This window comes from Mustela nivalis (genome assembly GCF_964662115.1).
Source record: "Mustela nivalis genome assembly, chromosome: X".
Lineage (NCBI taxonomy): Eukaryota > Metazoa > Chordata > Mammalia > Carnivora > Mustelidae > Mustela > Mustela nivalis.
Window position 1 is genome coordinate 29,179,427 of NC_139040.1, and position 20,517 is coordinate 29,199,943.

Here is a 20,517-nt window from a genome sequence, read left to right on the forward strand (position 1 = left end):
AGAGTGAGAGAGAATCTCAAGCGGACTCCCGGCTGAGTTTGTAGCCCAATGCGGGGCTCCATCTCACAACCCTGAGTTCACGACCTGAGTGGAAACCAAGATTCAACCAACCAATAGACTCTTAACTGACTGAGCCACACAGGTGCCCCACAGGGAGAAAGCTTTTAAAGTCTGAGTGCCTAGTTCTCCTGTTGTTGTTTTAGTCTGGGTAAAACACTGTAGACAGTGGTAGCCCTACCTTTTAATTTTCTGAAATACTTTAATGTGTCAGCCTGAAAACATTGCTTAAAATACTCACTTTATAGTGGAGGGTTGGAGGAAACTGGACATTTGTCTAAAAATGGAAGCAAATGAGAACAATTTTCTTTTGGTGCTAAAACGGGAAATAAGAACAATTTTGAAAAAAGTTTCAACTGAGCTAAGCAGGGTGAAAATGTTAGAAAAGAATTGCGTACAAACATAGCCTTGCAGATACGGCATACATCAAACTGGGAGTGAATATTCTCATGGAATTTCTAACCCCTAAGGATATATTTTTTTGACAGTACTATTTTGAAGAGGTGGGTTTTATGAAATTTGGTTTTGGTAGAGAGGCTTTCAATTTAGGCCAGAGTCTCGCATGTGTCAATATAAAATACTTTTTAAGGGATGCCTGGGTGGCTCAGTGGGTTAAGCCTCTGCCTTCGGCTTGGGTCATGGTCTCAGGGTCCTGGGACTGAGCCCCACATCAGGCTCTCTGCTCAGCGGGAAGCCTGTTTTCCCCTCTCTCTCTGCCTGCCTCTCTGTCTACTTGTGATTTCTGTCAAATAAATAAATAAAATCTTTAAAATACTTTTTCATTTGTTCAGGCAGTGATGTCTGATTTGTAGGTCAAAAGATTACCAGTTGAGACCAGAGAAAATCGTAAGTTATATTAAGAGAGTACAGATGAGGGGCACCTGGGTGGCTCAGTGGGTTAAGCCTCTGCCTTCAGCTCAGGTCATGATCTCAGGGTCCCAGGATCGAGCCCCGCATGGGACTCTCTGCTCAGCAGTGAGCCTGCTACTACCACCCCCTGGCCTGCCTCTCTGCCTACTTGTGATCTCTCTGTGTCAAATAAATAAAGTCTTTAAAAAAAGAGAGAGTACGGATGAAAACCAAAATGCAGGATGAGTTAGCTTTGTTCCATGGTATGTGTAAGAGTGCAGCCATGGAATTGGGATTCAGATCTGGCAGTATTGAGGTTTAGTGAATTTAGACCCAGTTTATCTAAATTGTCCTTAACTCTACAGGCTAAAATATCAAGGCAGTATTCAGGGCATCAGCAACTCTTATGTTCTAGTAAGAAGCCACAATACCCAGACCTTCCTTGTCAGATCATCTTTTTAACTCTCAAAAGAGGTTTCAGAGGATGAATAACCCCTTAGATACCTTGGAGGGAAACCTGTTTAAAAATCCAATCTGCTCCTATTGAATATTTACTTTCGACTCCAGAAGTTTTCACCAGCTTCCCCCATAACCAGGGTAACATTGTCCCTAGAGAGTCGGGGGCAGGGGCAGCGGGTCCCTGGTGAACTGCTGTCAAGATACCGACATTTCTTTGTCTTGTTACCAGGCTTAGCAGCAGCACGTACCAGGTGTCATTCATCAGCTGGACCTACATCCAAGAGCTGGAAAAACCATTAAAGAATATTAAAGGTGGGAAGAGAGAGATAAAGCAGGAAGTCTAGCCGAAAGCTTAGCACATAGTAGATGCTCACTAAGGGTAAACCGAAGGGAAGGGGCTGTAGTGGTAACTTTCCTAAGATATTTTACTGATAAAAAGAAATTAGCTTCCCTCCGGAGTTTAATATCTCAATGGCATAAAGAGTAGTATATTGTGGGTTTGTCTTTTTGTTGTTGTTTTTCTTTTTTTTTTTTTTTTGAAGATTTCATTTATTTATTTGACAGAGAGAGAGAGAGCGCGCGCGCACAAGCAGGGGGAGCAGCAGGCAGAGGGAGAGGGAAAAGCAGGTTCCCTACTGAGCAAGGAGCCCAACTCGATCCCAGTACCCTGGATCATGACCCAAGTCAAAGGCAGTTGCTTAACCAACTGAGCCACCCAGGTGCCCCTGTTTTGTTTTGTTTTGTTTTGTTTTAAAGATTTTATTTGAGAGAGAGAGAGAGAGAGAGAGCGAGCATGCACGGTGGCAGAGGGAGAGGGAGAAGCAGGCTCCCGGATGAGCAAGGAGTTGGATGCAGGAATTAATCCTAGGACCCTGGGATCATGACCTGAGCCAAAGGCAGACGCTAAACAACTGAGCCACCAGGGTGCCCCTATGGGGTTTTAAAGTTTATTTTTATTATTTTTTAGTAATCTCTATACCCATTGTGGGGCTCAAATTCATGATCCCCAATCCCAAGATCAAGAGTCACATGCTCCTCTGACTGAGTCAGCCGGGCACCCCAGGGTTTTTAAATTATGAAAGTAATTTCTCAATATACTAAACCAGTCTTTTTTCCCCCTCTGATTGAAGGTTTGGTTTAAGAATAGAAGGGTCAAGTGGAGATGTCAGAGGGCATTAATATACAGAAATATGGCCCCCCATCACATTGGGCCACCTTGTGGGCATGATCTTGGATGGACTCTGTAATGCCTCCTTGTTCTGGAGCCCACCTGGAAATGGGTTTTTCTGGAGCCACTGTCGCCTGGGCAGCCTATGCTGTCCTTTTCTCCTCTGTCCTGGTCTCCCTTTGGCCTGGAATGGGCCCCCATCAGCAGCAGCATGTTGTAGTCCCTCTTTACTAAGGTACGGTCTCCGTGACAGTTTTTCCAAAGTATTTTTCAGCCAGATTCTAATTGTGCATAGCCCAGCGTTGAGAGTACCTCAAATGCCTGTTAAATGAGTGAAGGAACAAAGTCAGTGCATTGTTGTTTTCTTTAAAGATTTATTTATTTATTTGAGAAAGAGCGAGAGAGCGTGCGTATGCAAGCTGGAAGAGCAGAGGGAGAGGGAGAGACAGAATCCTGGGCAGGCTCCACACTGGGCATGGAGCCCAACACGGGCTCGGTCTCCTGACCCCAAGAATCTGCGCTAAAACCAAGAATCAGATGCTTAACCGGCTGAGCCACCCAGCACCCCCAACCCATTTTTGAGTAGGGCACATTTTTGTATGTTTCAGTAAAGAGGTAGATTCTCAGCATGTTTGTGTCTGTGCATCAAATGGCTTTAATAGCATACAGACTATTTTTTAAGATTTTATTTATTTATTTGAGAGAGACAGAGAAAGAGAGCATGCGGTGGGGAGTTGCTGAGAGAGAGAAGCAGGCTCCCTGCTGCGGGGCTCAATCCCAGGACTCTGGAATCATGACCTGAGCTGAAGACAGATGCTTAACGACTGAGCCACCCAGGCGCCCCTGGATGGGAGTTTCTTTTCTTCTTCTTTTTTTTTAATCTTTATTTATTTATTTATTTATTTAGAGCTCCTGCACATGTGCAGGAGTAGGGGGAGGGAGGGGCAGATGGAGAGGGAGCCCGATGTAGGGCTGGATCCCAGGACCCTGAGATCGTGACCTGAGCTGAAACGGAGATGGGGACGCTCAGCCGGCTGAGTCACCCAAGTCCCCCATGCCTGCTTTTTAAAAAGCATTCTTCTCAGTACAAACTTGGCCTTGAGCCGGCTGGAGCAGGGCAAGGCTTCTTTAAGGGAGTTTTTAGTTAAAAGTGGCTGCTTGTGCTCTCTCACTACCTCTCTCCCTGTGTCAAGTAAATCAAATCTTTTTTCTAAAAAAGGGGGGAATCATGACCACCAAGGTCCTGCTATGAAGTGGTTGCCAAGTGAAGGGACCTTCACTACCTCAAGATTTCCTCTCAGTGGGGTTAATGAAAGACCGATTTCACAGAGACCATACGTTCCCAATGGAAAGAGAGGCTCTGGTTCATTCTGGGAAAGCATGAGCTTTGTGCTGTGTTGTCCACTCCTTTTGCTCTTCCCTTCACATGTGTGGGTGTCAGATGTCAGCAAAGCAGTTGCTTGTCATGTGTGCCATCTTCAGAGAGGAGGTTAATGCTACCCCCAGGCCCCAGACTGAGAGGAACGTTCTGGAATGCACCTGTGCATGCCCACTGTCATCCTCACCAGAAGATTCTGAGAAAGAAACAATTTTAGTCAAACACGTGGCCTTGCCACGCTGAGACTGAAGGCCCTACAGTCTTCAGCTCATATCCTGCACTTCACACTCGGGTCTAGTCTGAGACGCTACCAACATTTCTTGTTTTATGCTCAGACGGCCTCGAAGAGGAATGAGTACCTTTCCCACTCTCTGGGATGTTAGTTTTGGCTGATAAATTATAAACACGATCTCAGGAGGAGTGCAGTCATTTCAGCATTTTACAGTAGTATAAAAATTCTGGATCTTTCTTTCTAAAGTAGTTTCACGTCCAACAATTAAAGTCTCCCTCGAGATAAGTGTGAAAAGTAAGTTTTTCAATGAAGAGAAGAGTTACTGCAGTTGTATACAAAGTTGGGGAACAGGGTTTATTCTGAGTTGTCTTAAAAAGAACAGAAATACATCTGCCAGAGGTTTTTTTTTTTTTTTTTTAAGATTGATTTATTTATTTGAGAGAGGAAAAAGAGAGATAGTGGGAGGTGGGGCAGAGGGAGAGAGAACTTCTCCAGCAGACTCTGTGCTGAGTGGGGAGCCTGACACAGGGCTTGATCCTACGACCCTGAGATCATGACCTGAGCTGAAATCAAGAACCAGATGCTTAACAATCTAAGTCACCCAGGTGTCCCCATTTTCCAGAGATCTTTTTAAATTAAATTAAATTTAAATTTAAATTAATATAATTTTAATTTAATTTAAAATATTTTTTAAATATTTAAAAAATTAAATTTAATTAAATTTATTTGTCCGGGAGAGAGAGAGAGAGAGAGAGAGAGAGCGCATGCGCCCTTGCCAGAGTTCTCTGATCATGGGGTGCTGTGCTTATCACTGGGTTCACTCTGAGCACCCCATGCATGGACTGAACTAGCATGCAGTCATTTGGTGCTGATGTGACATTTCTAGGGAGGGTTGGGATCCCAGACATGGAATAATGGAGCTAAAACAGAGTCCTTCATGGCCTTTCCTAGTAGGTAAGGCGAAATGACTTGCTATAGCCCAGGATGAAGACTGGGGTTCTCAAAACCTTGAGTGGACACCTCAGGAGTCAGTTGCTATGGTAACACACCCCTGGTCCTAGAAATGCCATGTGCTATTACTTTTGTTTGGGGATTCGTCTGAGACTTTCCTTACACTTGCTCCTCCCATTAAGCCAAAGCAATAAGGTGTTCCAGTGAGAGCTAATCCTTACCTTAGCCAGATCATCTTTCTTTTTTTTTTTTAAGATTTTATTTATTTATTTGACAGAGAGAGAGAGACATCACAAGTAGGCAGAGAGGCAGGCAGAGAGAGGGGGAAGCAGGCTCACCGCCGAGCAGAGAGCCCGATGCGGGGCTCAATCCCAGGACCCTGAGAGCATGACCTGAGCCAAAGGCAGAGGCTTAACCCACTGAGCCACCCAGGCGCCCCCCAGATCATCTTTCTTAGCAAGCATATTCTCCTCTACCTTTGTGGACCTCTCTCATGGGATTTCTTAATTTGGCAAGTGAGACAAATATTCATTGGCCTGGCAGTAAAAGGCTGGCACCCACAGAGAACCGGTCCTATCATATCATGTGGCTCTTCCAAGCCACGTACCTTTCTTTTCTGTACCCACTTTATTTTTTAAAAGATCTTATTTATTTATTTGAAAGACAGAGTGAGTTCAAGCAGCTGGAGCCGGTATGAGCTGGGACACATTAAACTGTAATTGGCAAATTTGAGAAGCTCAGTATGGACAACCTTGAGGAGTTAATATTCTGGCAGGGGGAGGGTTCGGAGGAGCTATCACTGTAAAAATTGGAGAAATATCCACTCTTGCTTATAGCTGAGAGAGAGGGAAAATATTTTAAAGATTTTATTTATTTGTTTGACAGAGAGAGACACAGCAAGAGACCGAACACAAGCGGGGGTGGGGGGGGGGTGGGAGAGGGAGAAGCAGGTTTCCTGCTGAGCAAGGAGCCTGATGCGGGGCTTGATCCTAGGATTCTGTGATCAAAACCTGAGCTGAAAGCAGACACTTAACGACTAAGACACCCAGGAGCCCCAAGAGGGAAAATATTTTAAGGATATTACTTATTTATCTATTTTGAAAGAGAGAGATAACACAGGTGGGGGGTGGCAGAGAAAGGCAGAGGCAGAGGGAGAAGCAGACTCCTATCTGAGCAGGGAACGTGATGCAGGGCTCAATCCCAGGGCCTTGGGATCATAACCTGAGCCAAAGGCAGATGCTTAACCGACTGAGCCACCCAGGTGTCCAAGGGGAAAGATGTTTTATTTTTATTTATTTATTTTTAAAGATTTTATTTATTTATTTGACAGACAGAGATCACAAGTAGGCAGAGAGGCAGGCAGAGAAAGAGAGAGAGAGGGAAGCAGGCTCCCCGCTGAGCAGAGAGCCCAACGTGGGGCTCGATCCCAGGACCCCGAGACCACGACCTGAGCTGAAGGCAGCAGCTCAACCCACTGAGCCACCCAGGCGCCCCGGAAAGATGTTTTAAAACATGTCTAAAGCGCTCTCTTTTTCTCAACCAAGGCCTGCCCTGAAAGGGAACTAACCGGAGCTTCAGAGACGTGGGTTTTCCCAAAGCCTAGTTGGGGTGGGGGGACAGGTAATACCCAGCTCTGGTCCCCTCTAGCCTTCCTGGTTCAGCTAAAGGAAAACATGGGAAGCTGGGAAGCACTGTAATGGCCCCAGCCTAGGGACACAGGCTGCCTAAAAGACAAAGATCTAATCGTAGGACTATACACCTAACCTACCACCAAAAAATCAATAGTGCTCCATTACAATAACAGTGGGATACAGCTAAAGGAACGGTAAGCCTCTTACCCCGTCTAAGGACAAGTGTTTAGGAAAACTCAAACAAGACAGTGGAGACAAAACCAACACCACCAAAGGACATTTTAGCCTCTGAAACCTACAGCCAACAGTGAACACAGCCTCATTCCCAGCCAGATAAACAGAAAACCTCCTCCTGAAAACTATCCAATTCTTTTATCCAATACATCATGTGTGGCTTTCAACAAAAAAGTGTAAGGTATACTAAAAACCGGAAAAAAAAATATTCTGAAGAGACAAAGCATTCTCAAGCAGACTCAAATATGGCAGAAATCTTGGAATTATGTGATCTGGGATTAAAATAAGTATGGTTAATACGGTAAAGGCTTTCCTGAAAAAAGTGGACAACATGTTAGAACAGATGAATAATATAAGCCAGGAGATAAAAACACTAAGAAAGAATCAAAAGGAAATACTAAAAATCAAAAACACTGTGACAGAACTGGAAAAGGCCTTTAAAAAAAAAAAGTTTATTTATTTATTTATTTGAGAGAGAGAGAGAGAGAAAAGAGTGAGCAAGTGAGCGAGAGAGAACATGAGTTGGGGGAGAAGGGCTGATCGAGAGGGAGAGGGAGAAGCAGGCTCCCCGCTGAGCAGGAAGCCAGATGCAGGGCTCTATCCCAGGACCTCAGGATCATGACCTGAGCTGAAGGAAGACACTTAACCAACTAAGCCACCCAAGCGCCCCTGAAAATTGCCTTTTTAAAAAAAATTTGTTATGTAATCTCTACACCTATCATTCTTTTGCACATTGCTGTCTAGTTTTCCATACTCTATTTATTAAAGAGACCATTTTCCCTATTGTATATTCTTGTCTCCTTTGGCATAGATTTTTTTTTTTTAAGAGAGAAAGAGGAGGGGGAGAGGGAGAGACGATCCTAAGCAGGCTCCACACTCCAGTACAGAGCCTGACTTGGGGCTCAATCTCACAATTGTGCGATCATGACCTGAGCCCAAATCAAGAGTTGGAGACATAATTGACTGAGCCCCCCAGGCGCCCCTCCTTTGGCATAGATTAATTGACCATATAAGCATGGGTTTACTTCTGGGCTCTCTGTTCTGTTCCAGATACCTCCAGTTTTGTTTTTCTTTCTCAAGATTGCTTTGGCTACTGGGAGTCTTCTGTGGTTCCATACAAATTGCAGTATTGTTTTAGCTTTGTGAAAAATGCTGTTGCTATTTTTTTTTCTTTTGAGAGAGAGAAAGAGCATAAGCAGGGGAGAGGGGCAGAGGGAGAAGGAGAGAGAGGGAATATTAAGCAGCCTCCCTGCCCAGTGCAGAGCCCAACTTAGGGCTTGATCTTACAACCCTAGGATCATGACCTGAGCCCAAACCAAGCGTCAGATGCTCAACTGACTGAGCTCCCCAGGCGCCCCGCTATTGGTATTTTGATAGGGACTGCACTGAACCACTATGCTGTACACTTAGAACTAATACAACATTTTGTGTCAACCATACTCAAAAAATTTTTTTAACCTTCAAAAAAAAATAAAAGAGTAATACTGGCAGAGAATTTTTCCAAATTAATGGCAGATGCCAAGCAACACATCAAGGAAGTTCAAAGAACATCGAGCAGTATAAATAACAAAAAAACCTATACTTGGCCTTATCATATTCAAAGTGGAGGAAATCAAAGACAAGGAGAAAAATTTTGAAAGAAGCCAAATTGGGGGAAAAAAACAAAACTTGTTCCTATACAGGAACAGGTAAGAATCATGTCAGACTTCTCTTCAGGAAATATGCAAGCAAGAAGAGTGAAGTGAAACATTTAAAGCATCGGAGGGAAAATATCACTAACCTAGAATTCTGTATCCATCAAAATTATCCCTCAAAAGTGTAGAGAAATAAAGACTTTCTTGGACAAATAAAACTTTTAAATGTGTCACCAATATACCTGCTTTGCAAGAAGTGCTTAGAGACAAGGAAAATAATATAAGTCAGAAACTCAGTTTGCATAAAGAAAGGAAAAGTATTAGAGAAATAATAAGTGAAGGTAAGATGAGATATTTTATTCATAATACTCTTTTTTCTAAATATTTGCTTATCTATTTTTAGAGAGAAGGAGGGGCAGAGAGAGAGGGAGAAGCAGACTCCCTGCTGAGCAGAGACCCTGGGATCATGACCTGAGCCAATACCAAGAGTCAAATGCTTAACCTACTGAGCCACCCAGGTGCCCCTATTTATAATAGTCCTATTTGATCTAACAGATAATGGTTTATTCAAAATAGTAATAGCAAAAATGTATTCAGTGATTATAGTATATGGATAAGTGAAATGAATGACAGCACTGTTATGAAAGACAGAAGATAGGAACTGGGTCTACTGTGCGTAAGGTACTTGTGCTACCAGTGAAATGATCTAGTGTTATTTGAAAGTGGACTTATTTGTCGTAAACGTACTTTGCCAATTCTAGGGCAGCCACTAAAAAAAATTTCCAAGTGTTACTGATATGTTAAGAGAGGAGAGAAAATTGAATCATATTAAAAAGTTCAATTAAAACCAGAGAAGGCAGAAAAAGAGTGGAAGACAAAGGAGAAACTAAGAACAATGACAAAGAATAGAAAATGATTATAAAAATGGTAGATATTCATCAGAATATACCAATAACAATTTTAAATGTGAATAGTCTAAAAACGCCAATTAAAAGATACAGATTGTAAGTTTGGATAAAAATAAATAAATAAGGGGCCCCTGGGTGGCTCAGTTGTTAAGCATTTGTCTTTGGCTCAGGTCATGATCCCAGGGTCCTGGGATTGAGCCCCACATTGGGCTTCCTGCTCAGCGGGAGACCTGCTTTTCCCTCTCTCTCTGCCCCCTCTCACTGTGTCTTTCTGTCAAATAAATAAATAAAATCTTGAAATAAATAAATAAACACCAACTATATATCACCTACAAGAAAACTACTTTATTTTTTTTTATTTTTCAAAGATTTTATTTTTAAGTAATTTCTACACCTAACATGGGGCTTGAACTCGCAATCCTGAGATCGAAACTTACACCCTCCTCTGACTGAGCCAACCAGGCACCCCAGAAACCAATTTTAAATATAAAGATACAGGGTGCCTTGTGGCTCAATCAATTAAGTGTCTGTCTTGGGCTCAGGGTCCTGGGATCAAGCCCCATGTTGGGCTCCCTGCTTGGCGGGGAGGCTACTTCTCCCTCTCCCTCTGTTGCTCCCCCTGCTTGTGAGCTCATTCTCTCTCTCAAATAAACCAATAAGATCTCAAATATATAAATAAATAAATAAATGGATGCAGGGGCGCCCAAGTGATGCAGTTAAGTGCCCAACTCTTTGTCTCGGCTCAGGTGGTGACCCCTTGGGTGGTGAGATGGAGCCCGAAGTCAGGCTCCACACTCTGTGCAGAGTACACTTGACATTCTCTCTCCCCTCTGCCCTCTACTCGTGCTCTCTCTCTCTCTCTAATAAATAAATAAATCTTAAAAAAATAAAGATAAAGACACAGATAGCTTAAAGGTAATGATATTCAGAAAGATATACCATGCTAACACTAAGCAAAAGAAAGTTGGAGTATCTGTGACAAAGCATGCTTCAGAGCAAGGAAAATTATCAGCGATAATGAGGGGCATTATGTAACAGCAAAAGCCTCAGTTTTCCAGAAGACAGTAATCCTTAATGTATACACGCTTAACAACACAGTGTCAAAATACCTGAGTCAAAAATGGCAGAACTGCAAGGAGAAAAAAACAAATGCATTCTTGTATTTGAGGACTTCATCCTCTCTCTATTACTCATTGCCAAAGACAACAGATAGAATATCAGTGTAATCAAATATAATTGAACTAAGAGCACCATCAATAAACTAGATCTGATTGACATTTATAGAATACTTCAACAACAGCCAAAGGCACATTCTTTTCAAGCTCACAAGGTACATTCACTAAGATAGACTATATTCTGGGCCATAAAACACACGGATCAAAGAATAAATCTCAAAAGAATCTGAAAAAGAAATTTTGAGCTAAATGGAAATGAAAACACAGCTTGTCAAAATTTGGGGATGCAAATAAAATTAGTGCGTAGAGGCGCATTGGTCACACTGAATGCATATATTAGAAAAGAAGGAAAATCTATAATTAATAATCTAAGTTTCCAGGGAGCCTGGGTGGCTCAGTCGTTAAAGCGTCTGCCTTTGGCTCTGGTCATGATCCCAGAGTCCTGGGATCAATCCCCCGCATTGGGCTCCCTGCTCAGCGGGAAGCCAGCGTCTCCCTATCCCACTCCCTCCACTTGTGTTCCCTCTCTCTCTCTCTGTGTCTCTCTCTGTCAAATAAATAAATAAAATCTTAAAAAATAATAATATTAATAATCTAAGTTTCCATCTTAGGAACCTAGAGAAAGAAAAGCAAATTAAATCCAAGTAAGCAAAAGAAAAGATAATAAAAATCAGAGCAAAAATCAATGAAACTGAAAACAAGAAAACAGTAGAGAAAAATCAATGAAACCAAAAGTTGGGTATTTGAAAATATCGATAAAAGTGATAGGTATCTATTCAGGCTAGCCAAGGTGAAAAAGAGAGAAGACACAAATTGCTACCATCAAAAATGAAAGGGGGGGGGGCGCCTGGGTGGCTCAGTGGGTTGGGCCGCTGCCTTCGGCTCGGGTCATGATCTCGGGGTCCTGGGATCGAGTCCCATGTCAGGCTCTCTGCTCAGCGGGGAGCCTGCTTCTCTCTCTCTCTCTCTCTGCCTGCCTCTCTGTCTACTTGTGATCTGTCAAATAAATAAATAAATAAATCTTTAAAAAAAAATGAAAGGGGGATGTCATTTCTGATTCTGTTGACATTAAAAGAATAATAAAAGAATATTATGAACAACTCTGTGGCCACAAATTTGATAACCTGGAACAAAAGGCCAATTCTTTGAAAAACAATCTAACAATACTCATAGAAAGAGAAATAGACTATATGAATAGGCCTAAATCTATTTTAAAATTGAATCAATAATTAATAACCTTCCAAGACAGAAAGCACCAGGCACAAATGGGTTCACTGGGGGAATTCTACCAAGAATTTAATGAAGAAATGATATGACTTCTCTACAATCTGGTTTAGAAAATAGAAGCAAGGGAATGCTTCCTAACTTATTCTTTGAGGTCAGCATTACCCTAATACTAAATCCAGACAACACATTATAAAAAAGGCAAACCAAAGAGCAATACCTCTCATGAATATGGATGCAAAAATCCTCAACCAAATATTAGCAGATCAAATCCAACAATGTCTGAAAAGAATTATATACTATGAGCAGCTAGGATTTATCTCTGGTATGCAAGGCTAGGTCACACCCAAAAAGTCAATTAATGTAATCCATCACATCAACAATCCCTAAAGACTGATATGATCATATCATCAGATATAGAAAAAGCATTTGACAAAATCCAATACCAATTCATATTAAAAACCCTCAGCAAGGAGCTCCTGAGTGGCTCAGTTGGTAAAATGACTGCCTTTGGCTCAGGTCATGATCCCAGGGTCCTGGGATCGAGCCCCACATTGGGTTTCCTGCCCCTCAGGGAGCCTGCTTCTCCCTCTCCCTCTGCCCATCTCTCTCCCTGCTTGTGCGTATGCTCTCTCTCTCTCTCAGTCAAATAAATAAAAAACTTAAAAAAAAGAAAAAAACACTTAGCAAACTTGGAATATAAAGGAAGGTCCTCAACATGATAAAGGACATCTATGAAAAACCTACGATTATTAACATATTTAGTGGTGAGAAATTAGATGCTTTTACCCTACTACAATCAGGAAGAAAGCAGGGATGTCCTCTCTTACTACTTCTATTAAACATCATACTGGAAGTCCTAGCTAATGCAGTAAGACAGAGTAAAAAAGGTATGTGGATGGGGAAGGTAGAAATAAAACAGTCTTTATTCACAGATGACATGATTGTTTAGGTAGAAATTCCCAAAGAATTGTTTAAAAAAAGAAAACAACCAAACAAATCTTCCTGGAATGCATAAATGGTTATATAGCAAAATTACAGGGCACAGGCTACTATGCAAAGGTCAGTCACTTTCTTGTATACCAGCAGTGAGCAATTGAAATGTAAAATTTAGTTATTTATTTCTAAATATTTTATTTTTTTTTATTTGACAGAGAGAGACACGAGAGAGGGAACACAAGCAGGGGGAATGGGAGAGGGAGAAGCTGGCTCCCCGCTGAACAAGAAGCCCTATGCGGGGCTCGATCCCAGGAGCCTGGGATCATGACCTGAGCCGAAACCAAGAGTCTGACCTTACCCGGCTGAGCCACCTAGATGCCCCCGGCAAAGGATTTCTAAATAGAACACCAACAGGGGTCTTGGGATGGAACCCCGCATTGGGCTCCCTGCTCGGTGGGGAGCCTGCTTCTCCCTCTGCCTGCCACTCCCCGTTTGCACTGTCTCTGACCTCAAACGGGCGTCTCCATGCTCAGCGTGAGGAGTCTGCTAAAGTTTCTCTCTCCCTCTCCCACTGCCCCTCCACCCCCGACGCCCCAGACTCTCGCTCTCCGTCTCTCTTTCTGAAATAAATACATAAATCTTAAAATATATATATATACACCGCCAACAGCACAATCCATGAAAGAAGAACTGAGAACTTGGGCTTCATTAGAATTAAAAATGTGTGCCCCTGGATGGGGAATCCAGATGGCAGAATAGGGAAATCCTGAACTCAGCTCCCCCCACGGGCACAGCAAGGCTGCAATTACATAGAGAGTTACACACTCTGAGAACAACCTGAAGGCCAGCCGATCAACTTTTGCTCATCTAAAGATATAAAGAAAAAGTGGCATCAAGAAGGGAAGGAGGGACAGAGATGCAGTGTGCTCAGGACCCACACCCCCAGGACAGTGACCCACAAGCGGGAGGCTATCACAGGTGCAGAGCTGCTCCATCATCCAGGCACCTCCAGCCCTGGGGACCTGAACCAGGAAGATAAACCTATGTAATGTCTGGCTTTGAAAATCAGAGGGCCATAACTCCAGGGGAGTCAGAGGGCTGTAGAAAATTGAGGCTCTACTACTAAAGGCCTGGTGCCTAAACCCAGACCCAGCACAGAGGCAACAGTTTGAAAAGCACCTGTGCCTTATGTGAGGATTTATTGACAAATTTTAGGGTATGTGCTGGAGAGGCAGACATCTGTAGGAACTTTCTTTAGGGCAAAAGCATGGTCAAAGGAAATAAAAAATACTTTGAGTGAAAAAATAACATTAAACATCTTTGGGGAAAAAAAGGAAAAATTAAAAAATAAAGGGGTGCCTGGGTAGCTCAGTTGGTTAAGCATCTGCCTTTGCTCGGGCTGTGGTCCTGGAGTCTTGGGATGGAACCCCGCATTGGGCTCCCTGCTCGGTGGGGAGCCTGCTTCTCCCTCTGCCTGCCACTCCCCGTCTGCGCTGTCTCTGTCAGATAGATAGATAGATAACTTTGGAACATAGCAAAGGAAGTTCTAAGAGGGAAGTTTATAGCAATACAAACCTACCTCAAGGAACAAAAACCTCAAATAAACAGGCTTATACCTAAAGGAACTAGAATAAGAACAAACAAAGCCTAAAGTTAATAGAAGGAAAGAAATAATAAAGATCAGAGCAGAATTAAATGAAATAGAGACTAAAACAGCAATAGGAAAGGCAGTGAAATCAAGAGCTGGTTCTTTGAAAAGATAAACAAAATTGATAAACCTTTAGCCAGACTCAACAAGAAAAAAAGAGAGGGGACTCAGGTGAATCAAATCAGAAATGAAAGTGAACTTACCAGTGACACCACAGAAACACAAAGGACTGTAAGAGAGCACTACAAAAAATTATATGTCAACAAATTGCAAAATCTGGAAGAAATGTATAAATTCCTAGAAACATACACTCTTCCAAGACTGAATCATGAATAAATAGACAATCTGAACAGGCCAATTACTAATAATGAAATTGAATCCCTAGTAAAAAAAACTCCCAATGAACAAAAGTCCAGGACCAGATGGCTTCACACTTCACGCTAAACGGGTTATTTTTTAAAAACTTTTTTGTTATTTTTTAGTATCATCCCGACCAGAGGTGCTGGGGTATGGGTTTTGTCATTGGAACTAAAGTGCATGCCTACCAGCCGTTGGGCAGGTATACCAAGTGCTGTTGCTAAGCTGGCTTTTGTGGGCAGTAGGTGTGAAAGTGTACAGCCTAGTGTCACAAAAGTTAGGTGTAGGTTTTCCATCCAAAACTTACTTCTTTTTTTTTTTTAAGATTTTATTATTTATTTATTTGACAGAGAGAGAGAGAGAGAGAGAACACAAGCAGAGATACTGGCAAACGAGAAGGAGAAACAGCTCTCCACTGTGCCCCGAGCTAGAAGCGTGGCTGATCACAGGACACCGGGATCATGACTTCAGCTGAAGGCAGATGCTTTAATCGACTGAGTCACCCAGGCACCCCCATCCAAAACTTATTAGATTAATTATTTATTAGATTAATTTAATCAATTAATTAGATTAGGTAATTAGATTAATTTCTTATTAGACATTTCTGCAAATCTCCGTCCCAAATCATATAATTTCTCCTACTCAATTCAGTCCTTGGCCCTCATCCCATCATCAATTGTTTTTACATAGAAGATATCCAATAGTGCTGTCTGCTTTTCCTATTTAGATTCTGTTAGCATCTTTCCCTTAACTTCTAAAAAAGGAGATTTCCAATAATTGGCAGCATTAGTTTTCATGGTTTGATAAGTTACTTCTTACAAGGAAAGGCCCATAAGGCCATCTAGTTCCTAGTAGACTGGATTCTGAATTTCCATAGCACACTCATTGTACCTTCAAAAATTAAAGTCAATAGAATTAGTGTTCAGATGTTCTTTCATTTAAAAGCGGTATAAGGGGCGCCTGGGTGGCTCAGTACTTAAGCAGCTACTTTAGGCTCAGATCCTGATCCCAGGGTCCTGGAATCCAGCCCCACATGGGGCTCCCTGCTCAGTGGGAAGTCTGCTTCTCCCTCTCCCACTCCCCCTGCTTGTGTTCCCTCTCTCACTGTGTCTCTCTCTGTCAAATAAATAAATAAAATCTTTAAATAATAAAATAAAAGTAGTATAAAATGAACAGAATAACTATTAACCATGTATTGCTGAGCTAGCATATGATAGTACTAGTTTAAGGGGCCAGTCAAGAAGGGGGTTACAAATTCTTTTTGCTGGTGCATATTAGTGGTGATGAATTTCTGGGGAATAAATAAGCAGTTTTCTCTCCGCTGCGAACTTAACTGTAGCATATCAGGCTCAAATTATTAACAAAGAATTTGTGCCCTCTAAGCTAACTGAGCAAAATGGGGCTTAGACATCATATAGCTCACCACCAATTTCGATAAACCCTCCTTATTTTGTTTAAGAGTAGAAAAAAAAAAGTGTGGGAACGCCTGGGTGGCCCCCTTAAGCGACTGCATAGGCTCAGATCATGATCCCCAGGTCCTGGGTTAGAGCCCCACCTCCAGCTCCTAGCTGAGCGGGGAGCCTGCTTTTTCCTCTGCCTCTGCACACCCCCGCCCCGTTCCCCCCACCCGCTCTTGCTGGTGCGCTCTCTCAAATAAATAAAAATCTTTAAAAAAGAAAAAGAAAAAATTGTGTGTGGGGAGGTGGGTGTACTCCTACACACAGATATATTTATTTACGTTGACTTTGTTATTCACAAGGCCGCTCAGTGAAATGTCTCCTGTAGCCTATCTCCCTTCTCTTCAGGTATTTCAACTCGAGGATAAAAAACACGCTCTCTGGGGGCACCTGGGTGGCTCAGTGGGTTAAGCCTCTGCCTTCAGCTCAGGTCATGATCCCAGGATCCTGGGATCGAGCCCCACGTCGGGCTCTCTGCGCTGCAGGGAGCCTGCTTCCTCCTCTCTCTCTGCCTGCCTCTCTGCCTACTTGTGATCTCTGTCAGATAAATAAAGAAAAAATCTTTAAAAAAAAAAAAAAAAAAAAAAAACACGCTCTCTGAATCCAGTTGAGATTTGAGCAGCCTCACTCGGGACCGGAAGGATGAGTGGATCCGGTTGCCCCACGGACTTCTTTACAACGATACACACATCCCCGTCCCTTGGGCAGGACCACCTAGGTCCGGGGAAGGGATTTGCCGACGTACCCGGAACTGTTACCAAGGTTTCCTGGGGTTCGGGCGGTGGCGCGACGGCGGCTTAGAGACGCGAACCGACCGAGATCTTCCTAGGCTCGCGAGAACGCCCCCTTCTCTAGCGGTTTAGGGGACCCAGCGGCCGCGATGGCCCCTGTGTCGGGTTCGCGCAGTCCTGAGGGATCGGCCTCGGGCTCCGGGGGGAAGCGTCGCAGTTCGTCCAGGAGCCCTAAGCCCAGCCGATCCGCCCGCTCCCCGCGGGGCCGTCGCTCGCGCTCGAGATCTCGCTCGCACTCTTGCTCTCGGAATGGTCTCAGCCATCAGCTGGGCAGCTTCGGTCAGGGCTCGCGAAACCAGTCCTACCGTTCCCGCTCGCGGTCCCGCTCCCGGGAGCGGCCCTCAGCGCAGCGGGGCAGCACCTTCGCTTCAGCCTCCTCGACCGCGTATTATGGCGGCTACTCGCGCCCCTACGGGAGCGACAAGCCGTGGCCCAGCCTTCTGGACAAGGAGAGGGAGGAGAGCCTGCGGCAGAAGTGAGTGAGGCGGACGCACTTTCTCTTGCGGGAGCCCACGCGACTTCGCAGTCGGACTTTCGCTTTTCGCCCTCTGCCCAGCGCCCCTTTCTATCCATCCCTTCAGTCCCCCCCGCCCTCCAGAAAAACACGCCTTTTTCCGCCCCTTTCTCCCCTTGGGTTGTCGCTCGTCCTCAGGCCCCTTCTTACCGTGCTCCGGTGTCTTCGCTATTACTTCTGCCTCCTGGCTTGTAGCGGTTCTGTCGGGAGCCTCAGACCTGCCCGAATTACAGTACCCGCTCGCTTGTGTCTTTATTATTTGGAAGCGCGCTTTTATTTTGCACTCCGTTGAGCTCGTGGCTAAGAAGAGACCTGTTTTATTGATCACAAAATTAGCAGTGCCTAGCACTTGGTAGGCGTGCCACCGTTGCTTGCTGAATGATTGGACGGATTTGAGGTCACAGAATGTGCACGGTGGAAATGTTGTGGGGCGAGTCGGGAAAGTTGGAGAGGAAGAGTTTAAATCCGAGGAGAGAAAACCCTCTGAGACCAGATGATTGGGCGCGGGAAAAGTGATCTGCCAAACTGTTGATTAAGCTACATTGAAAAAAGGCCTTGTTAAATGGTCTTAATTCGACGGTGAAAAATGATATTCACTCTCGGGAATGAGTATTGGAGTGGAAAAGTGGGTAGTTTAAGGAGGAGAAAGGAAAAGGGTTATAATTATTGCCATGTAAGTTTTAATATCTAATGCTTATTGAGTGTTAAATTCTATCAGGCATTGTACTAGGGGCTTTACATGTCCTCTCTCTTTTTTAAAGATGTTATTTATTGGGACGCCTGGGTGGCTCAGTGGGTTGAGCCTCTGCCTTCTGCTCAGGTCGTGATCTCAGGGTTATGGGATTGAGCCCCACATCTGGCTCCTTGCTCCGTGGAGAGCCTGCTTCTCCCCTCTCTCTCTGCCTGCCTTTCTGCCTACTTGTGATCTCTCTCTCTGTCAAATAAATAAAATCTTTTTTTAAAAAGATTTTTAAAAATCTTTTCTTTCTTTCTTTTTTAAAAAAAGGTTTTGCTTATTTATTTGACAGAGAGAGAGTACAAGCAGAGGAGAAGGAGGCTCCCCTCTGAGCAAGGAGCTCCATACCAGGACCCTAGGATCATGACCTTAGAAGGCAGAGGCTTAACCACCTGAGTCACCCAGGCGCCCCTACATGTCCCCTGTGTTAGAAAAGAAATTTAAGAGTATCACAGGCATTGAGGGGCTTCCATAAATCTTTTTTTCCAAGAATGGGAATAAAGGATAGTGATGAAGAGGACAGGCTCCAGAATTGGACTGCCTTGAGTTTGAAATCATGCTTTGCTGCCTGATGGTTGTGTGACCCTGAGCAAGTTTCTGAACTTCTCTGAGCTTTATTTTGTAAACACTTAAAAAGGGATAAAGTTGGTGCCAAGGCTTTTAGTGTTGTGATGATTTAGTTCCTGGAACAGTACTTGAGTGTTAGCCATTAGGCTTCCTGAATAGAAGCAGAAACAATAAAAAACTGAGTTAGGTTGGAGACCTACCTCTCCAAAATGAATTTTTCAGACAGTTACCTCCTAAGCAACCAGCATCCTACTAGACAATCCTCATCAAAAAGGTGTCAGAACTTCTTGGACGAAATTGCATTTGTACATTTAGAAGGCGAATAATTTATCTTAAGAGTGCAGATGAATATGGTATGGTGACTAACATAACATTAAAAAAAAAGACAGTGCAGATGAAGCTGGTGGCAGCAGGGATGAGAACTTAACTGTTTTTACAGCCTGTCATTCTTTACCCTGCATATGGATTCCAAGTTGGGTGGTAAGTATAACCCTTTCAGGCTCTTCAGGTGGGAAACCGGAGTCTAATTCTGCATGATTATAATATCTTTTCTCCTGAATAAAGAAGTAAAAAATTGTATATTCAAGCAATCAAACCAATTTATTTTGTAAGGGTTTGGTGTGTGTGTGCATGTGTGTGTTTAAACAAATGGAATCAAAGCAGCTAAACTTTGAGGAATTGAGCCTTCTTTTTTTGTATTTTGTGAGCAAAATTTTAAAAAATCACAAACAAATTTTTCCTGTCCTCCGAGAGTAGATAGAGTATATAGTCCTTTTCCAAAAAAGGAACTAAAGGGAAAACAGAGAAAACAAACCCTGTATCTCATTGAGGACAAAACTTTTCTTTCATTTTCAGACCTCTCTCTATTTTCTATTTCTAATGCTTAATTTTTATTTTCTGTATTCCGGAGTTTCTGAAAACGGGTTTGACTAAATCAAAAGGAGAGGCTGCTCTTTACTCCCATAAATGTGTGTAAAGGAATTTATTTCCAAATACAGAACTGTTTGTGTCACATATTGCAGAAGATGAAATGAACAATTAAGAACTGTGTCATACAGGAGGCAGAAGAGATGCTCTTGATGGCTTTTTAAGCTGTATTTCTGGCCTGGCCTCAGGTTGCCTGTAGTCTGTACTAAGAACATCAAATTATAATGAGTATTAACTTACTAATTTAACTTTTAAAAAAGGAAAATAAGACTTAACTGGACTCCTTTGAATTGATTATATATTTGGAAAACAGTTTAGCCATGGAGTTACAATTTATATGCCTATATCTTCTAGGAGATTAAGTGAGAGAGAAAGAATTGGAGAACTGGGAGCTCCTGAAGTATGGGGACTTTCTCCAAAGAATCCAGAACCAGAGTAAGTGATTAAAAAATACTTCATAAAAATGTAACATTTGTTTAAATCCAAAGACTGTTGGTCAAAATTTTTGTTAAATGAACATTTAAGTACAGCTCACATTTTCTCTTCTTTTTGTGATTTGTGCCATTCTACCCCTTAGAATTTTAAAAACACTGAACATTCCTAACGATTAAAACATGTTGCTAGGGGTGCCTGGGTGGCTCAGTCATTAAGCGGCTGTCTTATGACTCAGGTCATGATCCC

General features: G+C 43.0%; 1 protein-coding gene across 2 annotated transcripts in view; it reads left to right on the top strand.

Moving 5' to 3' along the window:
- Positions 1-16,976: 16,976 nt before the first annotated feature.
- The window catches only part of NKAP (NFKB activating protein), a 41,603-nt gene continuing 38,062 nt past the window's right edge, over positions 16,977-20,517 (top strand). The window contains exons 1-2 of one of the 2 annotated variants that reach the window (XM_082716265.1): positions 16,977-17,567; positions 20,191-20,271. In XM_082716265.1, the coding sequence (XP_082572391.1) occupies positions 17,182-17,567; positions 20,191-20,271 (467 nt within the window). In that variant the 5' untranslated portion in view covers positions 16,977-17,181. The remainder of the gene's footprint in view (positions 17,568-20,190; positions 20,272-20,517) is intronic. The other variant, XR_014306946.1, reaches the window with a different exon arrangement.